Source organism: Diabrotica virgifera, chromosome 5, assembly GCF_917563875.1.
Source record: "Diabrotica virgifera virgifera chromosome 5, PGI_DIABVI_V3a".
Taxonomy (NCBI): domain Eukaryota; kingdom Metazoa; phylum Arthropoda; class Insecta; order Coleoptera; family Chrysomelidae; genus Diabrotica; species Diabrotica virgifera.
Genome location: NC_065447.1, coordinates 207,762,942 through 207,785,928, shown reverse-complemented (window position 1 = coordinate 207,785,928; position 22,987 = coordinate 207,762,942). Strand labels below are relative to the sequence as shown.

The following is a 22,987-nucleotide window of genomic DNA, read 5'->3' as shown; positions in this document are numbered from 1 at the left end:
TTCAGAATCCAGTAGCCCGCTTGAGTATTTGACTTTTATGATATAATTCTTTGACAACTTTATGTTGTCCAACTGCGTGGAGCGGAATTACATGTAAATTGTATGTTCCCTTTAATGTACATATATATTATTTATTTATTAATAATCTGAACACAAAAAAAATTGAAAAACTGAAAATATTTTGCAAAGAAGAGTTAATCAATTTCTCAAAACTGTTTCAGACTCATAGTAATCTTGTAATTTAAATCGGTCACGTCATAACTGATGGAATTAAGCTTTTTAAAAATTGAAACCAACTTAGCAGCTTTGACATTGCCTAGCCGATTACGTAGTTTGGAATGGTAAACCTTATGATGAGAAGAGTCTTTCTATGTTGGCTGACAATGCAACAGCTGTGTGAAGCTGTTGAGCAAGTTTCAATGCTGTAGTATACCTATTTATATTTTTCTTAGAACGCCACCATGCCAATGGTTTTACATTCTCAATATAGGTATTTAGAGAACATATGGTGTAAAGTGTACACACTTTTCCTGGTAATAATAATAATCTAAAATGCTTCTGGATGATAATTTATAATGGATGGAGGATAAGTTTATTTTCAATAAAGCGATGATCAAGCAAATTTGCCAAAAAATGAGCTGGGGTCACCAAATCATTTGCATGTTTAAAAAAAAACACTAAGCACCACCAGAAACAGAACAAAATAACTGACAATAGACGTTATTGCAATAGCCAATTTGTAATGCGGATTTATAAATAGTAAATAGTCTGCGTTCCCCAGGCAATAGCTCCTAATTTTGCAATTGGTTTTCTTATCTATTATTTAGTAGAATAATAATAATAGATCAAACACTTTCAATTAATATTATGTTTAGGAAAATATGATTTAAACAATGTTTTCTTCTAAGTTTTATTTGTTTAAAATATAAAATTTAAAATAAAAACATTTTTAAAGCAAAAAAAAACGTTTAAAACAAAAAAACATGTGTTTTAAACAAGTTTTATTTGTTTAAAACATATAATTTAAAAACAAAAAAAAACATGTTTAAAACAAAAAAAAAAACGTTTTAAACAAAAAAAAAAACGTTTGTTTTGTTTAAAATTAAAAAAACATGTTTTTTTGCAACCCTGGCGCTGCAGCGTGGTCCGTTTGGTTTGGTTCTTAGAACTCTTTAGCGACGTATTAGTATAATAAAATATTTATGGATTACCGTCGAAGGCATACATGATCAACCAAAAAAGAAGATGAATCTGTTGATTTTTCTAGTGGCATTATTGGGTGTGAATCTGTCTTTTGAGTTTACTCCTCATGGTTTAAAAACAGGGTATAGTACTACTAGTGTTGGAAAATTCTCGAGAATATTCTCGATATGGAGAATTTTCTGAGAATGAACCCCATGACGCACTTAAGAATATTGTTGAAGATGAAAAATAGGGTTTTAAAAATCATGATCTTATATACAAAATTATGAGACGATACAACAGCTTTGTATATAAAAAACACAAAAACAACAGAAAATACAAAATTTCTTTAATAAAAAAATGAAATTTTCTTCTTAACAGCAAATAATCGATGTGATATGATAAAAGATGAGACCTCAGATTCAGAATCTATTTCTATCATTAGCTCATTCTAGTCATCTACAATCTGCATTTTAATGTACCGATACAATAAGTACTGAAACTTCTTTCAGTTGTTGCACTGGATGAAGACATGCTTAATATATCAACTACTATTTTTGTTAATTTTGTTCCGAAACATGTACCTTTTCACCATATGATTAAGTCTAGATTTTCAATTGATTTTACAACGTATGGTTTTCCAAAAAAATTCCTTCTTAGACTGATAAAGTGTCAAATCTGCCATTATGCTATATTTTAAAGTTGCTAAATTATCTACAAACTCAGTTCCCCCAGTTCTTCTCTGCTTAAATGAATACCATTCTACATATGCGCACGTTAATATTGCACCAAAACAATAAATATTGACACTGTAAACACCCTTGCTAGTGGTTCATGGGATTGGCAAAAACAATATAGCTACATATTTTTTAAATTATAATAATTTGACCCGTACCTAGTTTTTATTTTTGTTTCGGTTTTTGAAAATATAGAAAAAATTTTGCCGAGAATATTCTCGTTCTCGAGAATATTCTCTTGTAACATCACTAAGCACTACTACTATCATGTAGAATGTAGACCATTAAAAAAATAAATAGCACACTTACCGCCTTAAATCTGACTTTGAAATTCCTCCAATGGGATTAATATCAGCACTGGAACAGTCATATTTAGTCATATAGCCTCTTAACGACTCATCAACATTAGCACTTCCCAAAACTAAAAGTCCACCGGGACGCCCTCTTGTCCAAAGCATTAGTTGTGCGAAGAGATATGACAAAACCATTCTGATTCTAGCTTGAATGTTTTGAAGAGCTAGATTTTGTCTTGCACAACCACCATTCGAAGAAAATTTAGGAAGCATGTTTGTCATTTTAGTGAATATTTCAACGCAAGCTGAAACAGCTGTATCTATAACAATGTTCATGTGATAGCTAAAATCAAGAAAATTACGGAATTTATGACATCTGTTTTCTAAATATGTAAATGAATGAATTGAAAAGAAAAACTTATCATAGTACTAAATATCCTTGATGTCTACAGTGTGATTCTGCGAGACTACGTATATATTTTGTTATATTTTGTCTTACTAGTTATTTCTCCACTATGTGAAGTTTTCCAGTTTGAAGAAGACCTCTAAGGTTCTGATCAAACGTAGGGAAGACAAGCATACCACCAATGTCGGTAAATGAGGGCCACATTATAATAGTATAGCTTGCGGTATCAGTCAGATGATTACTCCTATGAAGTAATTTTGGTATTTTGACTAAAATTGATACAAAACAAAAATACCAACCTTCCTATAAAATCTGCCAGAGTCTCGGCCCTCATCCGGGTCTCTTTAGAGGAATTTTCACTTCCCATATAACATGTAACGAATAGTCTATTACATATATCTTGAGCACTATTTGGTGTATAATCTGGACTAGCCAATATGCGTCTTAAATCCGATAAAACCTTTTGATCTAAAACATAGTGAAAATATATTTTGAAGTATTTATGAGTATAAAAAGTTTTACATGAATATCATTATATTTACCCGTAACTATAATTATAAAGTAAACCACTACAAAGAGACCTGGTCGAACGAAAAAACTGCATAAAGAGTGGGAAGGAAATAGATCGGATACAGATCTTCAAAGCTATAAGGTAGCCAAAAAAGGAAGCGTAAGTAGCATTATCAAAAACTAAAGCAGATGCATACAAAAATTATTTATAAGGCCAACCTGATACCACAGAGGGTGTAAAGAAGAAATATAAAGTAGCCAAACACGGCGAAAAAAGAAAGCAGAAGATTTTAATCAGACTAAATGTTTCCGGGACGAAAGGAATAAAAAAGAATTCCCACAAATGTCAAAAAACGGCGGAAAAAATAGGCTTTGATAGTTTATTAAACGAATAATTTGGGCCAGATGATATCTACGCCAGTCAATGGAGCAAGAATAGGATATTACCTCCGAATTCTATCCTACTGCATGGATTTTAATGAAATTTTGGGCCTAGCCTCTACTTATCTCCTAATTCAAAGTCTACCCTATGCCGATGTGTGCTTTTATCTTGGGGGTGGAAAATTATCACGGAACTCTAACTTTTGCTAACAAGCAAAAACTGTTTTTTTTTTGAAAACTCGATACTTTTTGAGTTATTTGTGGTTGAAAATTGGGCATTTTCATTGAAACATATAGGTTTTTTTGCGAATACCTTAAAAACCATGCATCTAACTAAAAAAACTATATTCAACATTTTTGTAATATATAAAAACAAAGAGACACTTGCCCACATAACTCTTCTAGTTATAATACAAAAAGAGATATGGTAGGTGAAAATAGTTTGTTTTTTGGTACATTATCAAATTGGTGTATTCAACTTAAAATAACAGAGAAACGGTCGATTTTAGGTGTATAATGCTACCAATACCTTTTGTAGTGCTTGAAAAGACCTTTAAAATGAGCGATATTAAAGGTACACTACATTAAAACTAAGCGAGATATACTGCAAACAAAATTGATAACTAACGTGTTTTAAGAAAAAATGAGAAGTAATTTTAACCCCCATCCACCAAAATCTAAATGCATCGTTTTCCTTCTACAATACCTTTTACTATAGTGTTATTTCTATGTTCAGAAAGTTGGACGGGTTTAAAATGAATGGTTTTTGAAAAGAAAAGATCAAATTATAAAGAGCATTTTTAAATTTTCTTAAAAATCTTCCTTTTTCTCCATGTAACTTGAAAATGATAAGAGATACAGTAATGAAAAAAACAAGAAAATTTTTATCTGAAAAAACTCTACATTTTTGTGTGGTATCTGTTTTCATATCTCTTATGATTTTAGAGTTACATGGAGAAAAAGGAAAATTTTTAAGAAAATTTAAAAATGCGCTCTATAATTTGATATTATTTTTTTCAAAAACCATTCACTTTAAACCATTCCAACTTTTTGAACATATAAATAACACTATAATAAAAAGTATTGTAGAAGGAAAACGATGTATTTAAATTCTGATGGACGAGGGGTTAAATATACTTCTCATTTCTTCTTAAAATACATTAGTCATCAAATTTTTTGCAGAATTTCTCGAATAGTTTGAATGTAATCGACATTTAGTATTGTTCATTTTAAAGGTCTTTTCAAGCACTATAAAAGTTGGAAGTATCATTATACACCTAAATTCGACCGTTTCTCTGTTATTTCAAGTTGAATACACCGATTTGAGCATGCAGCAAAAAAAGCAAACTCTTCTTACATACCTACCATATCCCTCTTTCTATTTTAACTAGAAGATTTATGAAGGAACGAATCTATTTGTTTTTTATAACCTACAGAAATAGTTTATATAGTTTTTTTGTTAGATGCATAGTTTTTAAGGTATTCACAAAAATCCGTCCGAAAAGGTGTCATTTTTCAATGAAAATGGCCAATTTTCAACCACCTCAAAAAGTATTGAGTTGTCAAAAAATAATTATAGAACAGTTTTTGCTTAAAGTTAGGTTCTCTAGTCTATTCCGTGGCTATTTTAGCCAAAACATTTTTCACTCCCGAGAAGGGGTGGGAACCACCCCCAAGATAAAAGCGCACATCGGCATAGGGTAGACTTTGTTTCATGAGCTATTCCCTACTTACTGTGAAAATATCAAGTAAATCTATTTAGTAGGATGGAATTCGGAGCCAAATACCCTCATTGACTGCCCTAATCTCTGAGTAAGTGTATATAGTTTTAGACACGAACAAGTTGACTAGCAAATATATTTAATTGAATTATGGAAGTGAAAAAAATGCTAGAAAACAACTACTTGTGTTACGACATATGTGTTAAAGATAAGTAAATGACAGGGTAACACTTCCTGATTAATGTATTCTGATGATTTAGTGTTAGTAGAAAGTACTGGAAAATAATGTAACTCAAAAACTACAAGAGTAGAGACAAGCTCTTAGGAAAAATTGTTTAAAACTTATCATACTGATTCTAACGTTTGAAAAGCAGTATAGATTATTCACTTTAAGATTGAGTTACTATAAATTATGTACAACTTACCCGCTTCCTGATGGATGGCATCCATTATAAGATTACACATGGAAAACACAATAATGGCAGTACTTGACGAATCCACACCACCACTCAAAGGAAGGAAAAAACCACCTTGTCCTGATCTTCTTAAATAATCCCACAACCAACAAGCTGGACCCTACAGTGAGAGAAAAGTTGATTAAAGATATGTGTCTTATAATTTCTCATATCTCGAGTATATTAATATCAAATATATTGATAAAAATTATAGAAAGTACTTGTAAAGAGGTAAAAGGAAGAGTACAAATAACACAGAAAAGATCGGAAGAATTTAATTGGAAGAGAGGTATTAAACAAGGAGATAGTTTCAGTCCTTTAATATTCATAATCGTAATGAACGAATTAATAAGAAATACTAAAGTAAGAACCAACCAACTACAGACAATAATAGGTCACCATAGATTACAACCGGTAACAATAGAGTCCTTAATGTATGCGGACGACATAGTACGAATAGCAGATTCTGAGAACAAAATGCAGAAGCTAATGGATATATGGGTAGAGCAAATAGAAGAATTAAAAATGAAAATAATCGAGGAAAAAGGTAAGATATGGTAATCAACGGCAAAGATGATAAGGAAGATAACGAAATAAAGATAAAATGCCAAAAATCAAAACTGGAAATAGTTACAACTTATGCATACAGGGAAGTATCATTATTAACGGCGGAAAAATAGACTGGGAAATAACAAATACAGCAAGAAAATCAAACAAGTTATACTATGTGTTAGCCCTAATAGTGGGAAAACGAGAACTTACAAAGAGAGACAAAAATAAAAATATATAACACAATAGTGATATCGACTGTGCTCTATGCAGTTGAAAACTGAACAATTCTGGAAAAACATAAGAGCATGATAAATGCAATGGAGATGAGACGTTAAAGCAGGATAGTTGGAAAGACAAAATGCGATAGATTAAGCTACGAGACCAAGGAGAAAACATGGAAGGCAATAGTAAACGCGGCTAAGACTCACGAAGAGTTAGAAGTAAGAAAGAAAGAAAGATATCTCAAGTATTAAATTGGTCACAATATATACCTGGTGTTCTAATATTTATACAGGGTGGGATGTTCCAATTGGGTTTGAATAATGGAAAACAGCTTGGGATGGAAATAGTATACAATTAATGACACCAACGCTGGCACCTAATGAAGAACTGAGTCTTCAGACGACAAGTGCAGAAATATTAAGTCTGTGATGTTTTATTTTTATGTACAGTTTTCTAACACTTATTTGAATTCATTTACACTATCACTAAAAACATAATTAATTAATTTATAATATTTATTACTTAACTCTACCAATTTATTTCTTAGACTAACTCATCATTTACTTTAACCCGTATATTAAATAATACTATTTTAAAACAAAACTGACCTGGGCTATTTCCTCTTCTGGTTCAAGAAACTGCCATTCTATTGGATTGGCAGATGGAAGGGCAGTATCGTATTCGGGAGATAGAGAAAAATCTACGTTGATCCTTGGATAACTAGGTGTTGAGGAAGCCAAATGTGCGTTAGCTCGGCGATTGTTGCGATAAGAACGAATATCTTCTAAGTCGATAGTAGATGCTACAACTTCCTAAAAAGAATTGTAATAATTAGAATATTTAGAAAATGGTGAAAAAGTCTGTGTCAAGAAATTAGAGAAAAATGTTTACATAAGTCTATTTGCCACATAATGTAAATATAAACTATAATAAACTTACCACTTCACTTAAAGCAAATTGTTTAGCTCTATTTAAAACTTTCCCATTCAACGTAATACAAGAAACTCCATCGAAATAAACTCTTTGACCATCACAGCCTCTTAAATTACTGTATACATAACAACCTCCACATTTCATAGTCGCATTCTTAACTAAATCGGCTATCACATAGTTTTTCCTTAATTCAGTATGACTACCTGAACCATTGCATATAATTTCAACACCATCTAATGATAAAGGAATGTGGGGACTGCTTGAACACCAGAGTTCTTCACATATTTCAAAACCTAAAAGAGAAATTATATGTTAGAGATATTCTAATATGAAAAGACAATTATATCTGTTAAACTAATAAAATCAACTGAACCAAATAAAATAAAACAGTTAGTCCGAGACTCGAGAAAAGGACAACTATTCTTCTTCTTGTAGTTCCATAACCCTTATTGATCGTTGATGGTGGCTACCATATTCGCTATTGTGACTTTATTGACAGCTTTATTATTACAGCTCTAAATAATGATGTAAGACACCTATTATCAAAATTATTATTCTATCAAGTAATATAAATAAAAATAAAAAATGTCAACTCAAACCATCAACCAGAAATCAGTAAGCTTGAAACTGAAAAAGCACTGAAAGAAATAAAGAATAAAAAACACCTGGCAAAGATACTACAATGGAAGTAATAAGGAGGAAAAATAACAGTTGAAGTATTCTACATTCTAATGAATAAAATTCTCACAGAGAAAAAGATACCTTCAAAATTAGATTACAGTCACAAGATCAAGCTGTCTTTAGAAAGGGAATCAATATAAATGATCACCTCTGATTAATCGAAATAGAAAATGAATGACATATACCCTTGTATGTATATTCGTGTATTTTGAGAAAGCATTCGGTAAAGTAGAGCATTCATCATCATCATCATCATCCAGCCCTTTGCGTCCACTGCTGGACATAGGCCTCATTTCTAACTCAGTCACTAAGCGATATACTCAGCGTTGACCTTTCCATTTTCCTCTGAGCTATTTGCAGCGTTTTAGAAGTTGTAGCTGTCAATGTCAAATTTTCGGCACGATAGGTCATCACAGGTAACACACATCATTGGTCAAATGTTTTACGCTTTAAAGAAATTGGTATATCGCTTTTAAAGATGTCTTTGAGTTTTCCATAGGCTGTCCATGCTAGGTTTATTCTTACTGGTAGTTCGCATGTTCGGTTGTCTCTTGTGATCTTTATTTCGTGTCCAAGGCATATGTATTTTTCCACCAGCTCTACTTTGTTGTCTCCAATATTAATATTTCCGCTAGGTACTAGGTTTGTCATGAATTTTGTTTTGGAGATGTTTATTTTAAGACCCACACTGGCACGCACTCACTGAAGTTTATGTAGGATTGTACATATTATTATCTGCTGTGTCTAGTAGAGCATTGGGCAATAATAACTTACAGAATTTAAGAACTGATTATAGATATACAGACTGAATATCTAATATTATATACTTCAGGTTCATATTCAGAATATTAGATCTTCAGGTTTATGGAACAAAATAAAATAAACTGGGAAGTCAGACAGAAAGGTACCTACCATGTCACCAAAACTGTTTAACTAAGCACTTGAGGATATATTTAAAAAACTAGACTGTTTTCTTTCTGACTCAGCATTTTCCTTCAGTTTTGATACTACGAGTTGGGAGAGGAAATATTTCTGATTCCTAATAGGTGTACACGAAAGCAAGTAAGCTTCAGTATAATGTTAAAACTTGGCTTGGCTATTACCTGTGAGCCTTAATTTGTATTTCATCATTCTCTACTACCTTTCTTAAAGCTCAAGGTTGTAATGATATACTCAAATATTATGTGACTTATGTGTATTCTTAATAGCGTAGGAGAAAATTTCGGGTCAATGATTTTTAAATGCTTTCATTTTTTTTTGAATCCTGAGAAAACTAATAAGTATTTTTGAAAAATTTAAACACCGAATGAAATATTACATTATTACCGAGGGCCGAAAGTCCCCGAAAACTTCTATAATGTTTATTTTAATAAGTTACAGGTGTAAAAAAGAAGAGAGAATTGAGTGTGATTTTTAATTTAAAATATCTCATTCAAAAGAAACTTTTTGTTTATTCAAGGGACTTTTGGCTCTCGGTAATAATATAATCTTTCATTCTTGGTTTTTAAATTTTTCAAAAATACTTATTAGTTTTCTCAGGATTTGAAACAAATGAATGCATTTAGAAAGCCTGAACTTTTGGCTTTTGGCTCTCGGTAATAATATAATCTTTCATTCTGCGTTTTAATTTTTCAAAAATGCTTATTAGTTTTCTCAGGATTCGAAACAAATAAATGCATTTAAAAAGCCTGAAATTTTGCGTCTACACTCATAAACAAAAGTATTAAATAAAATTGCCTATAATTAATAAATATATAGGCAATTTTAAAGAAAGAATCTGTTATACGCCTTACCTATGCATGTATCTACTGTAGAAATTACTGCATCACCAATTGGTACAATCTTTTGATTAGTAATACTAGAAATCATACGAGGTAGATAAAAATCTTCTGTTTGTCTTTCCTGAAATTAAAATTTGAATTCATCACTTAGACTAAGTACCCACCATATAATGTGGTTTCACTACTTTGTAAAAATAATGTACAATATTTTTACATACCTTTTTCCAACTAGTAAACCACCTACTCTCTCTGTAATTTCCACTGTCAGCAAGAATTTTCTTAGGCCTGATGAGTAAGATTTTTTTATTTAAGAATATTACTCTGCAATTGTACGAAACATTTTTGTGCATAATAGGCATACCTACATCTATTAATATGTCTTTACATAATGGTGCGTTCAATAGTTCCGCTAAGACTTCCCAAGAATGCAGGAAAGTATCACTTTCATAGAAATGGTCCTCACAACTGTACCCACTAAAACAAAGATTTTTTGATTAACTTCAAAATAACTTATAAAGTAGAATGATCCCAATTGTTGACTGCATACCATAGTTTAAATAATCTCCGAGTGACGTAATAAAAGGACACAGCACACATCTTATGGAAAATATAATGTCACTCAAATGAAATAAAATTTACATGAATAGATTGTTCTTGAAATTACTATCTTTTTATATTATTGCGTCAGCTCTGAATTTTAATTAATAACGGGGTAAATTGTAATTAAAGTTTATTGAAATCACATTTTTGAAGTCCATAAAACTGTCATTCATAAGTACTATTAGTCTAGTGGCTATTGAAAAGAGCTTACCCAGCGTGAGCTAAGAGGATTAGAGGAAATACTTTTTTATCCTGGCCAAATTATAATTACTTTATTATCTATAAGCATCTGCCTTAAAAATTTATTAAGTGGCCATTCCAAAAATCTTTTCCCTCTCTTTGACTCACATACAACCCCATTTGATTTTAGATTTATTTATATCAATTTACGCCGTTATTACTCAAAATTCAGAGTTGGCGCAATGATATGAAATGATTCGAGACCAATATATTCATGTAAATTTTATTTCATTTGAGTGACATTATATTTTCCATAAGATGTGTGCTGTGTCAATTAATAAATAAAAGTATTTACTGAAGTATGATATAAAAAATTAAATTGTTTAATTTGTATTTTGAAAACAATTTCACAAGTGGAAATCGGAACATTCAAATAAACTTATTTTAAAGTAAAATTGTGGTTTACTTCTCTTAAAATGTACTTTTTTTACTGTGAAAGGATAAATGTACCACATTAGGTATATGTGTAACTGTATGTTGTATCATCGATGTGTATAACTAACAGATTACCTTTGGTTTGAACCCCCCAGGTTTTACCTACAACTTGTTGCAGTTTCAGAAGAGTAACATAGTCATGTTGGTTATATTGGTAATATGAGTGCTTCAATTGAATTTGGAATCTAAGGTTACCCCTAGATTCCAAATAATTTCAGTTCACTTAGTCCATAAGCTTCCTCTTATTTGTGAAAGCTCCCAATTTAGTTTTGGAAGGAATCACAGAGAGGTTCTCATTCAGACACCAATTATTATCTATTTAATGAAGGGCATCTCACATCTGTTGGGTGTTGGTAACACAGTGTCAACAGTGTTGGTAAATTTGACTAGTAAAATCTGACTATTGTTTGTTTTTTAACCAAGAGGAGTGATTCAAATTTACTGCGCCGTAATGCTTGTTTCTAATTGGTCCAACTGCAGGCAAGTTTACTCCACTGTTATTAAATTTTGACACTAATGACATTTATGAAATTTTGGCACTTCTGTCATTTTATAGGTTAATTAAGTATATCGACGATTTTTTGTGTTTTCTGCATTATTCCTTTAATTTTTAGATTTTTTGTCTACTTTTATATAAAAACAGTTGTTTTTAGAACTCTTTAGCGATGTATTAATATAATATAAGTATAATATACCTAATATGTATGGATTATCATCAAAAGCTGATATGATCAACAAAAAAAGATGAATTTGGTGACTTTTCTAGTAACTTTCTTGGGTGTGAATCTGTCTTTTTAGTTTGCTCCTCTTGGTTAAAAAATCAACTATATTAACAGGTGATTGAATTGAATCAAATTAACCAAATCAACCAATAGAGACAAGGATGTATAGAAAATTTTAGTGAGGGCTTATGAAAAGATCAGACGAGATAAAAGAAATAATGGTCTAGGACCTAGGACATCACACCAAGTCAGATAGGTAAGTTCTGTAACAACTCCTTACTGACTGAATTTGCATCAATATGTCAAACACAATAGGTTAGTAGTAGCAGTATAACAGGAGTTGAAAAGAAAATGAACAGATTGAACAGAAAAATATGTTGTGAAATACAGATACATTTCTGGAATTGCGAACAATGCTTAACACCTTGGCTGCGTTATTAGACAAATAGACCTTGTATTACATTAATGGTCGGCTGTGTCGACTGTCTCATAATGCACTGTGGCAAAGATTCACTTAAACGCAGCCAAGGTGCTAAGAAGATACTATTGCAAAATTAGAAAAATATGAATAGTGGATATTTGCACAAAATAGTTACTATAGACAATGATCATAAATTATATCCCTTAATGTTGTTCTGAAGCTATTTTCTTGTGGCATTTTTATAATCAAGTATATTCAAATGGGAAATAAGCCACAATTTTACCTAAAAATAATTAATTAAATCATTTTTAGGTAAAATTGTGGCTTATTTCCCATTTGAATATACTTGATTATATCCCTTATCAAAATAGATAATAAATTTATAGGGTTTTGTTATCATATTCTTTATCACTGTACATCAATGTACATATTGGCATTAAAAACAAAAAATCGATAATTTTTGATATATCAGGTTTTGCCTTAGTACCACAGAAATAAGTGTCCTAAAGGAAAGTATCGATTCAAAAATAAATAGAATGTGCAAGATAGTTCAAGGGCCAATAGTAGTAATAATTAGTCAATAGAAGACAACATATAATTTATATACACACCAGTATATTAGATGTCAACACCCTTTTGGTAGGGATCTATGAAGGAGTATCACTGAGCCGCAAGCCCTTATCCTTGCCATACTGCTCCCCCATAGGCCTATCAGACACCAGCATATTCCAGGCTAGGCCTCAGATTCATATTAGAATTTTAAACTGCTGCGTTATAGACCTGGATCCCGCGTAAGAAAGAAAAGTTGATTAATAGCAAGCTGAAAATTTGTTAATAGCTTAACGGTGTCTAGTCGGACAAACTGTGATGCACAGGAACACTGGAACAGGGGAAGTTTTAACTGTGGAGCATGATAAACGTGTCGTCCTGACAAGTTTATGATTGTGAAAAATAGTAAGTTGTTTTTAAGTTTATTCGATAGCCAACGTTATGTAATATATGCGAAAATGTTTGTCCGACAAAAATGTTGGGCATTTTAACGAGTCCGACACGTAGAACATGTCACATCACAGGAATTATGTTGGTGATGAATAGCAGTCTGATTTTTGCATGAGAGTTTAATGAAAGGTTAAAAAAGCGATTGGAAGTTCTGTCCGACAAAATTAATGGGAAGTTTTCGTAGTCGGACAATCTAAACAGGTAAGATATAGACAAAAATGCTGGTGATAAATAGCTTTCCGACAAAGACGAAATTTAATTAAGTAAATTATTCCTTACCAAGAATGACTGTTGTCGGAAAAAAATAAGGGGTAGATTTTGTAGTCAGACAATTTAAAAAAATAATTTTTAAAATTTCAATAAGGGGTGATTATTCTATGTCAAAAGTACCTGCAATAAATTACAATCGATATCTGTCGATTTATGTCAACATCATTTAGATACCTCACTGTAATACATTTATAGTAGATCAGGCAAATTATATTATGGATTGAGTGGTCTAGCTATCTTTGTCTGCCACATGCGCGGGATCGCTTGGTTAAAAGAGATAGATAGACCACCTATCGACTTTTTGCACTGTATTCCCTTTCTACCCTTATGTCTATGAATACATTTCCATTTAAGAAAAACTGTCACTTTTGGCAATAATTCATAATAAATTGCAATCGTAACTTCAAATTTAAACTAATCGATTTATTTTGGCAGCAAATTATTTCTTGCCATGTGACATATTAATTACATTATTATTTCATTTGTAGAAAGTTGAGAAAAATTAAGTTATACAATTTTAGTAATAATTTATTTAGGTACCCTTTTTCAATCAAGCAAAGCATTATAGCACGAAGAATGATATTCAATAGAACTTTCACAATTATCTGGCAACTGAACCTCATTGAATTGATGACCAAGTATTTTACTAACTTTGTAAAATGTTCGAAAATTACTCAAAAATGTTCCGTTGAATGGTTTCACTTTTGATTTGGCGACTTAAAATTTAAACTGTTGACACTCAAAAATAGACACAAAAACACTCCATAGTTAATATAAATTTTAATTTCCAACACACGTGGCAAACAGAAACTCATAGACCATGTACTTTCAAATACTACTTTGTATAGCACAAAGTGTCACACTGACAAATGCAGCCTTCTAATACATACTTCTAAGCATAATGTGACATATTTATGTCTATTCTTATAAGCACTGAAGTTTTAGACTCTTCACATTTTTCAATGTCGTTTACAGGGTTAAGATTTGAGTATGGAAAAAAATGTATACAACGTTTTTTGTAGGAAATTTTCCGTACTTTCTGATGCGCCTAATTAGAAAACCCTAAGAGATTGCTTTCACATGTTCTTTGACATTTTTTATTGTCATTTTGAGAATATCTAGAACAAACTCAACCCAAAAAAATAATTGTTTTGCAATATATACAAGCATTGATATTTACCTCACTGTTTTTGGAGTGTGCATGTATATATATGCACATGCAAATATGTGAATATAAATAATAATACACACCTAAAATAGCTTTATCAATATGTGACTAAGTCATTCTGAAAAAATGTTTTTTATTTATTTCCTTCGATTTGCCCAAACTTTTTGTCCGACATATAACTTTTTGCATTACAAAATATAATTTGTACATAAACAAATCAAAATTAGCTTGCTATTTATCACCAACATTTTTGTCTATATCTTACATGTTTAGAATGTCCGACTAGGAAAATTTCCCATTCATTTTGTCCGACAGAACTTCCAATTGCTTTTTTAACCTTTTATTAAACTCTCATGCAAAAATCAGACTGCTATTCATCACCAACATAGTTCCTGTGATGTGACATGTTCTACGTGTTGGACTCGTTAAAATGCCCAACCTTTTTGTCGGACAAACATTTTTTCATATATTATATAACGTTTGCTATTGAATAAACTTAAAAAAAAACTTGCTATTTTTCACCATCATAAACTTGTCAGGACGACATGTTTATCATGCTCCACCGTTAAAACTTCCCCTGTTTCAGTGTTCCCGTGCATCAATGTTTGTCCGACTAGACACTGTTAAGCTATTAACAAATTTTCAGCTTGCTATTAATCAACTTTTTTTTCTTACGCGGGATCCAGATCTATTAGCCTTTTTGTTTTTCCATTCACTGGGCCAAGGTTTGAACTCATGTACCTCACAATTCACAATGAAGAGAGATGAAGACAACATATAATTTATATACACACCAGTATATTAGATGTCAACACCCTTTTGGTAGGGATCTATGAAGGAGTATCACTGAGCCGCAAGCCCTTATCCTTGCCATACTGCTCCCCCATAGGCCTATCAGACACCAGCATATTCCAGGCTAGGCCTCAGATTCATATTAGAATTTTAAACTGCTGCGTTAGCCTTTTTGTTTTTCCATTCACTGGGCCAAGGTTTGAACTCATGTACCTCACAATTCACAATGAAGAGAGATGAGTCAGCCACTGTCCCACTTTACTATCTGACTGACAAGAAAGACAAAATACAATTGTATAAAAACAAGTAAAATAACTGGTTATGCATTAGCAAAAAAGCCAATTTTAGGTTTCAGAAAAGATGTTGGTCTTGTGTATTCATTTACAATCATATTTTTAAAAAACAAACCACAAGTTTAGATCTTAAAAATTGTATTAATTAAAGAGTAATATAGTATATTGAAAAACTTGTTTAACGATGCTTAACGATAACTGCATCAATTATAAGCATATTATGTTATTTTATACCTTATTTCTAATTCGGGTCCTGTTCTAAATGTAGCTCCAACTTCTTTGGCTTCTAAAATTGACTGTAAAATCCTGTCTAGATTTCCTTCAAAATCTAAAGCCCATTGATTTAAAGTAGAAGCTGCAATTGTTACTTTTCGACCCATCTTATTTAAAATAATTTGTTTTACGTAACTAAAATTATCGACCAAACAAGTAAAATATCAAGATAACAAAATCAACATAAACATTGTTGACATTTGATTTAGGTTAATACTTTCTTCTTCCCGGGTAAATACGTCACTTTCTTCTCTTATCACTTCTTCTTCCGTCTTTAATTAATTCTTATTTAACAAAATTTAACTCAATTTGAAAATAATCTTAGATTATACATTCACTTAAATAAAATATTAAGTCCAATCTTAGACAAGGAAAGGGTCCAATTTAATAATTTAAATCAGTTATTCTGTTACAAAGATACTCCAAAGAAAATTTTATGTTGTTCAAAATACTCCTTTGATTAAGATCCAGAAAAATGATAGAAATAAAAAACGAAGAATTGAATGACATAACCTACTCAAAAAATTTATAACCTATTTTAGATTCTGACTTTTGATTCCTAAATCAAAAATCAAGTAATATTAAAATATTCAGTTAAAAATTGAACATTATGAGTGTACCACTACCCCCTGGAACTGGAATCGAAAATATCGATGGGGAACAAATTAAAACGGTAATATATGATATGCTTGCATTATAAATTAATGATTTAAATAAATATTTTATTATGTTTTAGTTAAAGGATTTTCTTATATCATATAATAAACTAAGCGAATTCTGTTTTACTGATTGTATAAATGATTTTACAGCGAGAACTATAAAACCTAAAGAAGTAAGTAGATGAAACATTGTTTATTATAGTAATTACCTATTCGCGGTGTGCAAGTACTTGGAAGGGATACGCGAAACGATCGTGCGCGAATAGCGTAGAAAAATTGCAACTTTCTTAAATAATTCATATTGTCAATTGAAATTGTCAAATTGACCTACATTTCATACCTATTGTCATTTAAGAAGAAAAATTATATATTGCTCCACAATATTGATATGATATGCAATTATTATATAAAGGTAAACTTAATTAATTGTATTTTGCTTGCAGTACTGCATTTTAATAGCTAATTTTATTTACTACATACAATTATTTAGGTTTTAATAACATAACCTAAATCTTATTTTTTCTTCTTATTATTTTTTTTTGGACTATGGCCTTGACAATTATCCAGTAACTAGGACCATATGATTGGCCAATATAATTAAAAGTGCGAATAAAAGTGCAGAGCGTGGAAACCAGGTGTTGCTTTTCCGAACTTGCACAGTCCCAATATATTATATTTAGTATTTTTGTAAATGTGTTCCTTGGAATGTAAGATGACAGATCTTGATATCAAATGTTTATTTAATTTGATAGTAAGAACATATTTATTTAAAGTCAGTTTTGTTAAAGGGGTTAGTTATCGTTATCATCAAATTGCTGTCCCTATAAGACAATTATTGGAATTAATTGGCAAACTATAAGTGTGACCTTTAAACTATACTTATCAACTCTACTTTCAGCTCCTACTCTACTATCAACCTCAAAAAAGATGCTAAAATGTGCCACTCCTGCCCACGGGTGTTCCCCATAAGACCCCATCGTCATAAGGGGGAAATGGAAAAACATCAATTTACCAAGAATCCAAACGCTGTAAAAAATGTTTCAAGTAGCTGAGATAATTTTAAAAAAAAATGTTTATTAGAACTTTTTGTCTAGAATAAACTGTTCTCTCGAAAACAATTTTTAGATAAAATATGTATCAACTCGACAGTAAAAATTGAATATCTTTTGATCAGAGTGTGCTATCAAGAAAAATCACGAGATTTTAAAGGTGAAGAGTGCAGATTTCATATACAATTTTTTCACATTTTGCTGCAATTGAAGTTAGCTTCTATACCTAAAGCTGTTTATTTTATGATTCTCATGAGATCAATAAAAGTTATTACTTCCATTGACTGGTCACTATTAGTCCAGAAAGCCACTGTGCATCCGCTAGGAAAAATATTCTGATTCGGATTTTTGCACAATCTTACTCAAAAAGGACTCCTTTTAACAAATTTGCATGTTGCCAGGACCAAAAGTTGGTCAAAAATTTTTTAAACGTTTTTTTTTTGTTTTTTTCCTAAAATTATTTTTTTTGCATGGAAAAAAGTTTTTTTAGGTTTTTTGGATCATTCCAAACAGAAAAGGTCTTTAGTGACTTTTCTATAAAAATGATAGTTTTTGACATATAAGCAATTAAAAATTGAAAAATTGTGAAATTTGCCATTTTTAAGCCTCAAAAACTATGTGAAAAACTGAAAATTTGAATGTTGCAAAGGTAAGTAGATATTCTTTAAATTGATGAAATCCCGAAGAGTTTTTTGCAATACAATATTCAAAACTCCTTTGTTTTTTAATTGATAATCAAGCGTGCGCGACACTATTTTCTACTGACAGTATGGTGCAAATGAAAGGAATAAATTCGTTATTTCTTAAACCGGCGACTTTAAGGAAAAATCCCGAAACAGGTCGATTTTTATTTTTAAGTTATGATATTGTGGCATATATGGTATACTAGTGACGTCATCCATCTGGACGTGATGACGTAATCGATGATTTTTTTAAATGAGAATAGGGGTCGTGTGGTAGCTCATTTGAAAGGTTCTTCAATTTTCTATTCAGTAATGTAAACATTTACATAATTATTTATACAGGGTGTCCTTCTACTTCTTTTTTGGCAAATAGTTTAATTTAATAAAAATTTTTTGGACACCCTGTATAAATAATTATGTAAATGTTTATATTACTGAATAGAGAGTTGAAGAACCTTTCAAATGAGCTAGCATACAACCCCTATTCTCATTTAAAAAAATCATCGATTACATCATCACGTCCAGATGGATGACGTCACTAGTATACCATATATGCCACAATATCATAACTTAAAAATAAAAATCGACCTGTTTCGGGATTTTTCCTTAAAGTCACCGGTTTACGAAATAACGAATTTATTCCTTTTATTTGCACCATACTGTCAGTGGAAAATAGTGTCGCGCACACTTGATTAGCAATTAAAAAACAAAGGAGTTTTGAATATTGGATTGCAAAAAACTCTTCGGTATTTCATCAATTTAAAGAATATCTACCTACCTTGGCAACATTCAAATTTTCAGTTTTTCACATAGTTTTTGAGGGTTAAAAATTGCAGATTTCACAATTTTTCAATTTTTAATCACTTATATGTCAAAAACTATCATTTTTAGAGAAAAGTCACTAAAGACCTTTTCTGTTTGGAATGATCCAAAAACCCTAAAAAAAACTTTTTTCCATGCAAAAAAAAAAAATAATTTTAGGAAAAAAACAAGAAAAAACGTTTAAAAAATTTTTGACCACCTTTTGGTCCTGGCAACATGCAAATTTGTTAAAAGGAGTCCTTTTTGAGTAAGATTGTGTAAAAAATCCAAATCAGAATATTTTTCCTAGCGGATGCGCAGTGGCTTTCTGGACTATATGGAATTTTTATTGTTAGAGCCTATTCTTTAAAACCTGTAACATGAAATTTCGAATTTAAGTTTTTGCAATTTGAAATATGCCTTAAAAACGTTGAATTTAGACTTTTACATTAGAAAGGATGTAAAATTTTTAAAACTGTTTTGTATATCATTTAATATATTATAATATTATTTAATATCGTTTTTAGAAATATTTCAAATGCGTCATATTTTTACCAAAACTGAAAATTAAAATTTCATATTATAGGTTTTGAAGATAGACTCTAGCAATGGAAATTTCGTAGTGACTGGTCAGTAGAAGAAATAAATTCTGTTGATATAATGGAATCATACAAAATGACAAAAAAAATCACACAATATATGTTTATTTATTTAAAGGTCTATAGAAACTGACTTCGTTTGCTGCAAAATGTAAGAATTGTATATGAAAGCTGCACTCTGCACCTTTAATATGTGCTTTGATTTTTGTTGACAGGACAAAACTCAAAAGATATCGAATTTTTACAGTCGAGTTGATACAAATTGTATTTAAAACATTGATTTTGTAAGTAACACATTCAAAATTGTTGGTAGCTTCAAGAGTTGTTTCTGAGAGAAAAGTTCATTTTACATCAAAGTGCCAATTAACATTCTTATTCAAAATTATCTCAGTTTTCCATTCTCTAATAGGCGCAGGTGTTTAGGGGAAGCCCAGGGATAGGAGTAGCAAACTTTTTGCACCTTTTTTGTGGTCCCAAAATTGACATTCTTAGCAAAATTCAGCTTGTTCATATAATTTTTAGAGGTTTAGTGGCATTTTCGTTACTGAAAACTGAAGTAATTGAATGGGTCTGCCGAATAATGTTGTAAGCGCCACATCACTCATTTTTAAGAAATCGAAAGAGAAGTTTTAAAATTATAACAATGGTAAACTTAATCATTTTAAGAGTTAGTAATAAAGTTTGTAAAATTTATTGTATTGTATTTTGTAATAAAATACAAATTACAATCTGTATTACTCACCCTTAAAATGTATAAACATTATCAGCTAGCTGCCTGTTTTATTGTTATCCTAATCTTCTTTTATATTGTCCCATGTGCCTTTCTCCTCACTGTCATTATTTTATTTATCTACCAATCTTAGTTGTTTTCACATATCTCATAATTCTATTTATTTTTAACGTATCTATATTTTCAACATGAGTTGTTTTCAAAGATTGATTTTTCTTATTTTTTTATGTTTTTGTTTTAATCTAATTCTCTAATTTTAATCCACTAGTTTATTTCTTATATCCTAAATCTTCGATATTTCTTCATATTTTTTCCTTTTTTGGGAGTAACTGTTCTTTACCCTTATTAACCACGCATTTCTGACTATTGTGTCTTCTTCACCTAAACCTCTCTCTCTTTCAAGTCCTCTGCGACACAGTCTGCCTATCTTTCACCTGCTTTCCTCTATCTCTCTTTCCATCAACTTCTAATAGCTCTATCCTTCGCCCCATACAGTTTTCATTCTTAAGTCTAGTTCTTCTAGTTTTACCCAACATCCACTTCATATATTTACATTTCAGCTGCCTCCGTCCTCTTTTCCTAAATCTTCTTAACCAGCTACACTTCACCTCTGTACATCAACGCAGGCCTCACCTCATTCTTATATATCTTTCCTTTCAGCCCTTTCCTGATTTTTCGATCACAAAGTACCTGAGTCATTTGCTTCCAGTTAAACCAACCAACCTGTATCCTGGTTCCAGGATTGTATTGGCACAGAAGGTAAAGAAGCTCCCTCCTTTACCTTCTGTGACAATACATCCATTCCTTTTTTATAGATTAGGTTGAAAAATCTTTGGAGTATCGTAATTCCTTCTTCATCTAACAATCTGAGTAACTCAACAGGAATTTGATCAGGTCCAATTGCTTTCCCGTCTTTCGAGGTATTTATTGCTCTAGTAATTTCTTCAATTGTGATCTCGGGACCAGATAGGTTGTTTTATCTACAACTTTTTTAATACATCCATAACAAGAATTAATAGGTAGGGACTCAGTGAAGAGCCTTGATGCAAACCAACCCTCACTGGAAAACTGTTGGTCAATTCTGACACAAGTCCTTTATTTGATATATGCTGCTTCATACTTAATACCTATCCTTCAAGAACCGTACCTACTTCTCGGAAACTCATTTCTCTCTCATGCATCTCTATAGCTCTTGTCTAGGAACCATGTCGTATACCCTCTCAAGATCGGTAAATATCAAATGTAGCTCTCTTTTCTTCTTCAAAGGATTTTGCTGGCTCAAAGTCTTTATAGTCTAAGAGCTGGGAGCGGATTTTGTGCGTGATAAGTAATATGGAAAAACTATATGGGGATATGTTGAATTAGTTGTGTACATGACTTTCCCCAACGGCCGGAAACCAGAGAGGGGGACGAGGGTAGTTATAAGGGGTCAAAGTCGCGGTTTTTATTATTTTTTTTGTGACGCTCATGATCGAGATAGTGCACCAAAATTTGGGAATAACTAGGTCATGACGTAACGAATTAAAATCTCCAGAAGCGGAACGCTGCGTGGCCGACAAAGGGGTGGGGACAGGGGTGAATATAAAAATTAAAAGGGGTTTTTGTGACGTTCCTGATAGAGATAGTGCACCAAAATTTGGGAATAAGCAGACCATGACCTAAGTAAAATCCCCAAAGCCGGAAACCAGAGTGGGGGACGAGGGTAGTTATAAGGGGTCAAAGTCGCGGTTTTTATTATTTTTTTCTGACGCTCGTGATCGAGATGCACCATAATTTGGGAATAACTAGTTCATGACGTAACTAAGTAAAATACCCAGGGGCGGAATGCTGCTTTTGGGGACAAAGGGGTAGGGGCAGGGGTGAATATATAAATTATAAGGGGTTTTTTGTAACGTTCGTGATAGAGATAGTGAACCAACATTTGGGAATAAATAGTACACAACTAGTTCAACATATCCCCATATAGTTTTTCCATATTACTTATCACGCACAAAATCCGCTTCTATCTCTCCGACTATTAAATTAATTGAATGAAACAAAACTAATGGAAATAATTGATAATATATAAATTTTAGGAAAAATGTGCACTTAATTGCATGGAAAAATTCCTTAAAGTAAACCAAAGGATAACTCAGCGTTTCCAAGAGTTTCAAGTTCTAGCAAATGAAAGCGCCATGGCTGCAGCACAGAAATTGGAAAAGGGAGCAGGTTAATCAAAGAAATTAGTATTTTTATAAAAAAAATTATATTACGTTGTAGTTAATACTTGTTGTTTTTTAATAAATTAAAATATCAACTGGTTATACTTATTACCACTAGGGAGTGAATTTTATGCATTTTATAATATACAGACGTTTTTTACTTTTGTCGATATAAAATATTTAAAGATAAAATTGCTT

The 22,987-nt window shown here is 31.4% G+C and overlaps 2 protein-coding genes across 2 annotated transcripts in view; one reads left to right on the top strand and one right to left on the bottom strand.

Moving 5' to 3' along the window:
- The window catches only part of LOC114332889 (glutamine-dependent NAD(+) synthetase), a 36,022-nt gene extending 19,744 nt beyond the window's left edge, over window positions 1–16,278 (bottom strand). The window contains exons 1-8 of the mRNA XM_050651768.1: window positions 16,029–16,278; window positions 10,073–10,328; window positions 9,867–9,975; window positions 7,399–7,685; window positions 7,068–7,271; window positions 5,656–5,806; window positions 2,918–3,086; window positions 2,229–2,555 (exon numbers count right to left, since the gene is read on the bottom strand). Of these exons, the coding sequence (XP_050507725.1) occupies window positions 2,229–2,555; window positions 2,918–3,086; window positions 5,656–5,806; window positions 7,068–7,271; window positions 7,399–7,685; window positions 9,867–9,975; window positions 10,073–10,328; window positions 16,029–16,174 (1,649 nt within the window). The 5' untranslated portion in view covers window positions 16,175–16,278. The remainder of the gene's footprint in view (window positions 1–2,228; window positions 2,556–2,917; window positions 3,087–5,655; window positions 5,807–7,067; window positions 7,272–7,398; window positions 7,686–9,866; window positions 9,976–10,072; window positions 10,329–16,028) is intronic.
- Window positions 16,279–16,561: 283 nt separating this feature from the next.
- LOC114332890 (mitochondrial import inner membrane translocase subunit Tim9) lies at window positions 16,562–22,884 on the top strand. Its single transcript, XM_050651771.1, has 3 exons — window positions 16,562–16,740; window positions 16,804–16,899; window positions 22,664–22,884. Exons 1-3 carry the CDS (start codon window positions 16,678–16,680, stop codon window positions 22,799–22,801), a joined length of 297 nt encoding a protein of 98 aa, XP_050507728.1. The 5' UTR covers window positions 16,562–16,677; the 3' UTR covers window positions 22,802–22,884.
- Window positions 22,885–22,987: the final 103 nt, after the last annotated feature.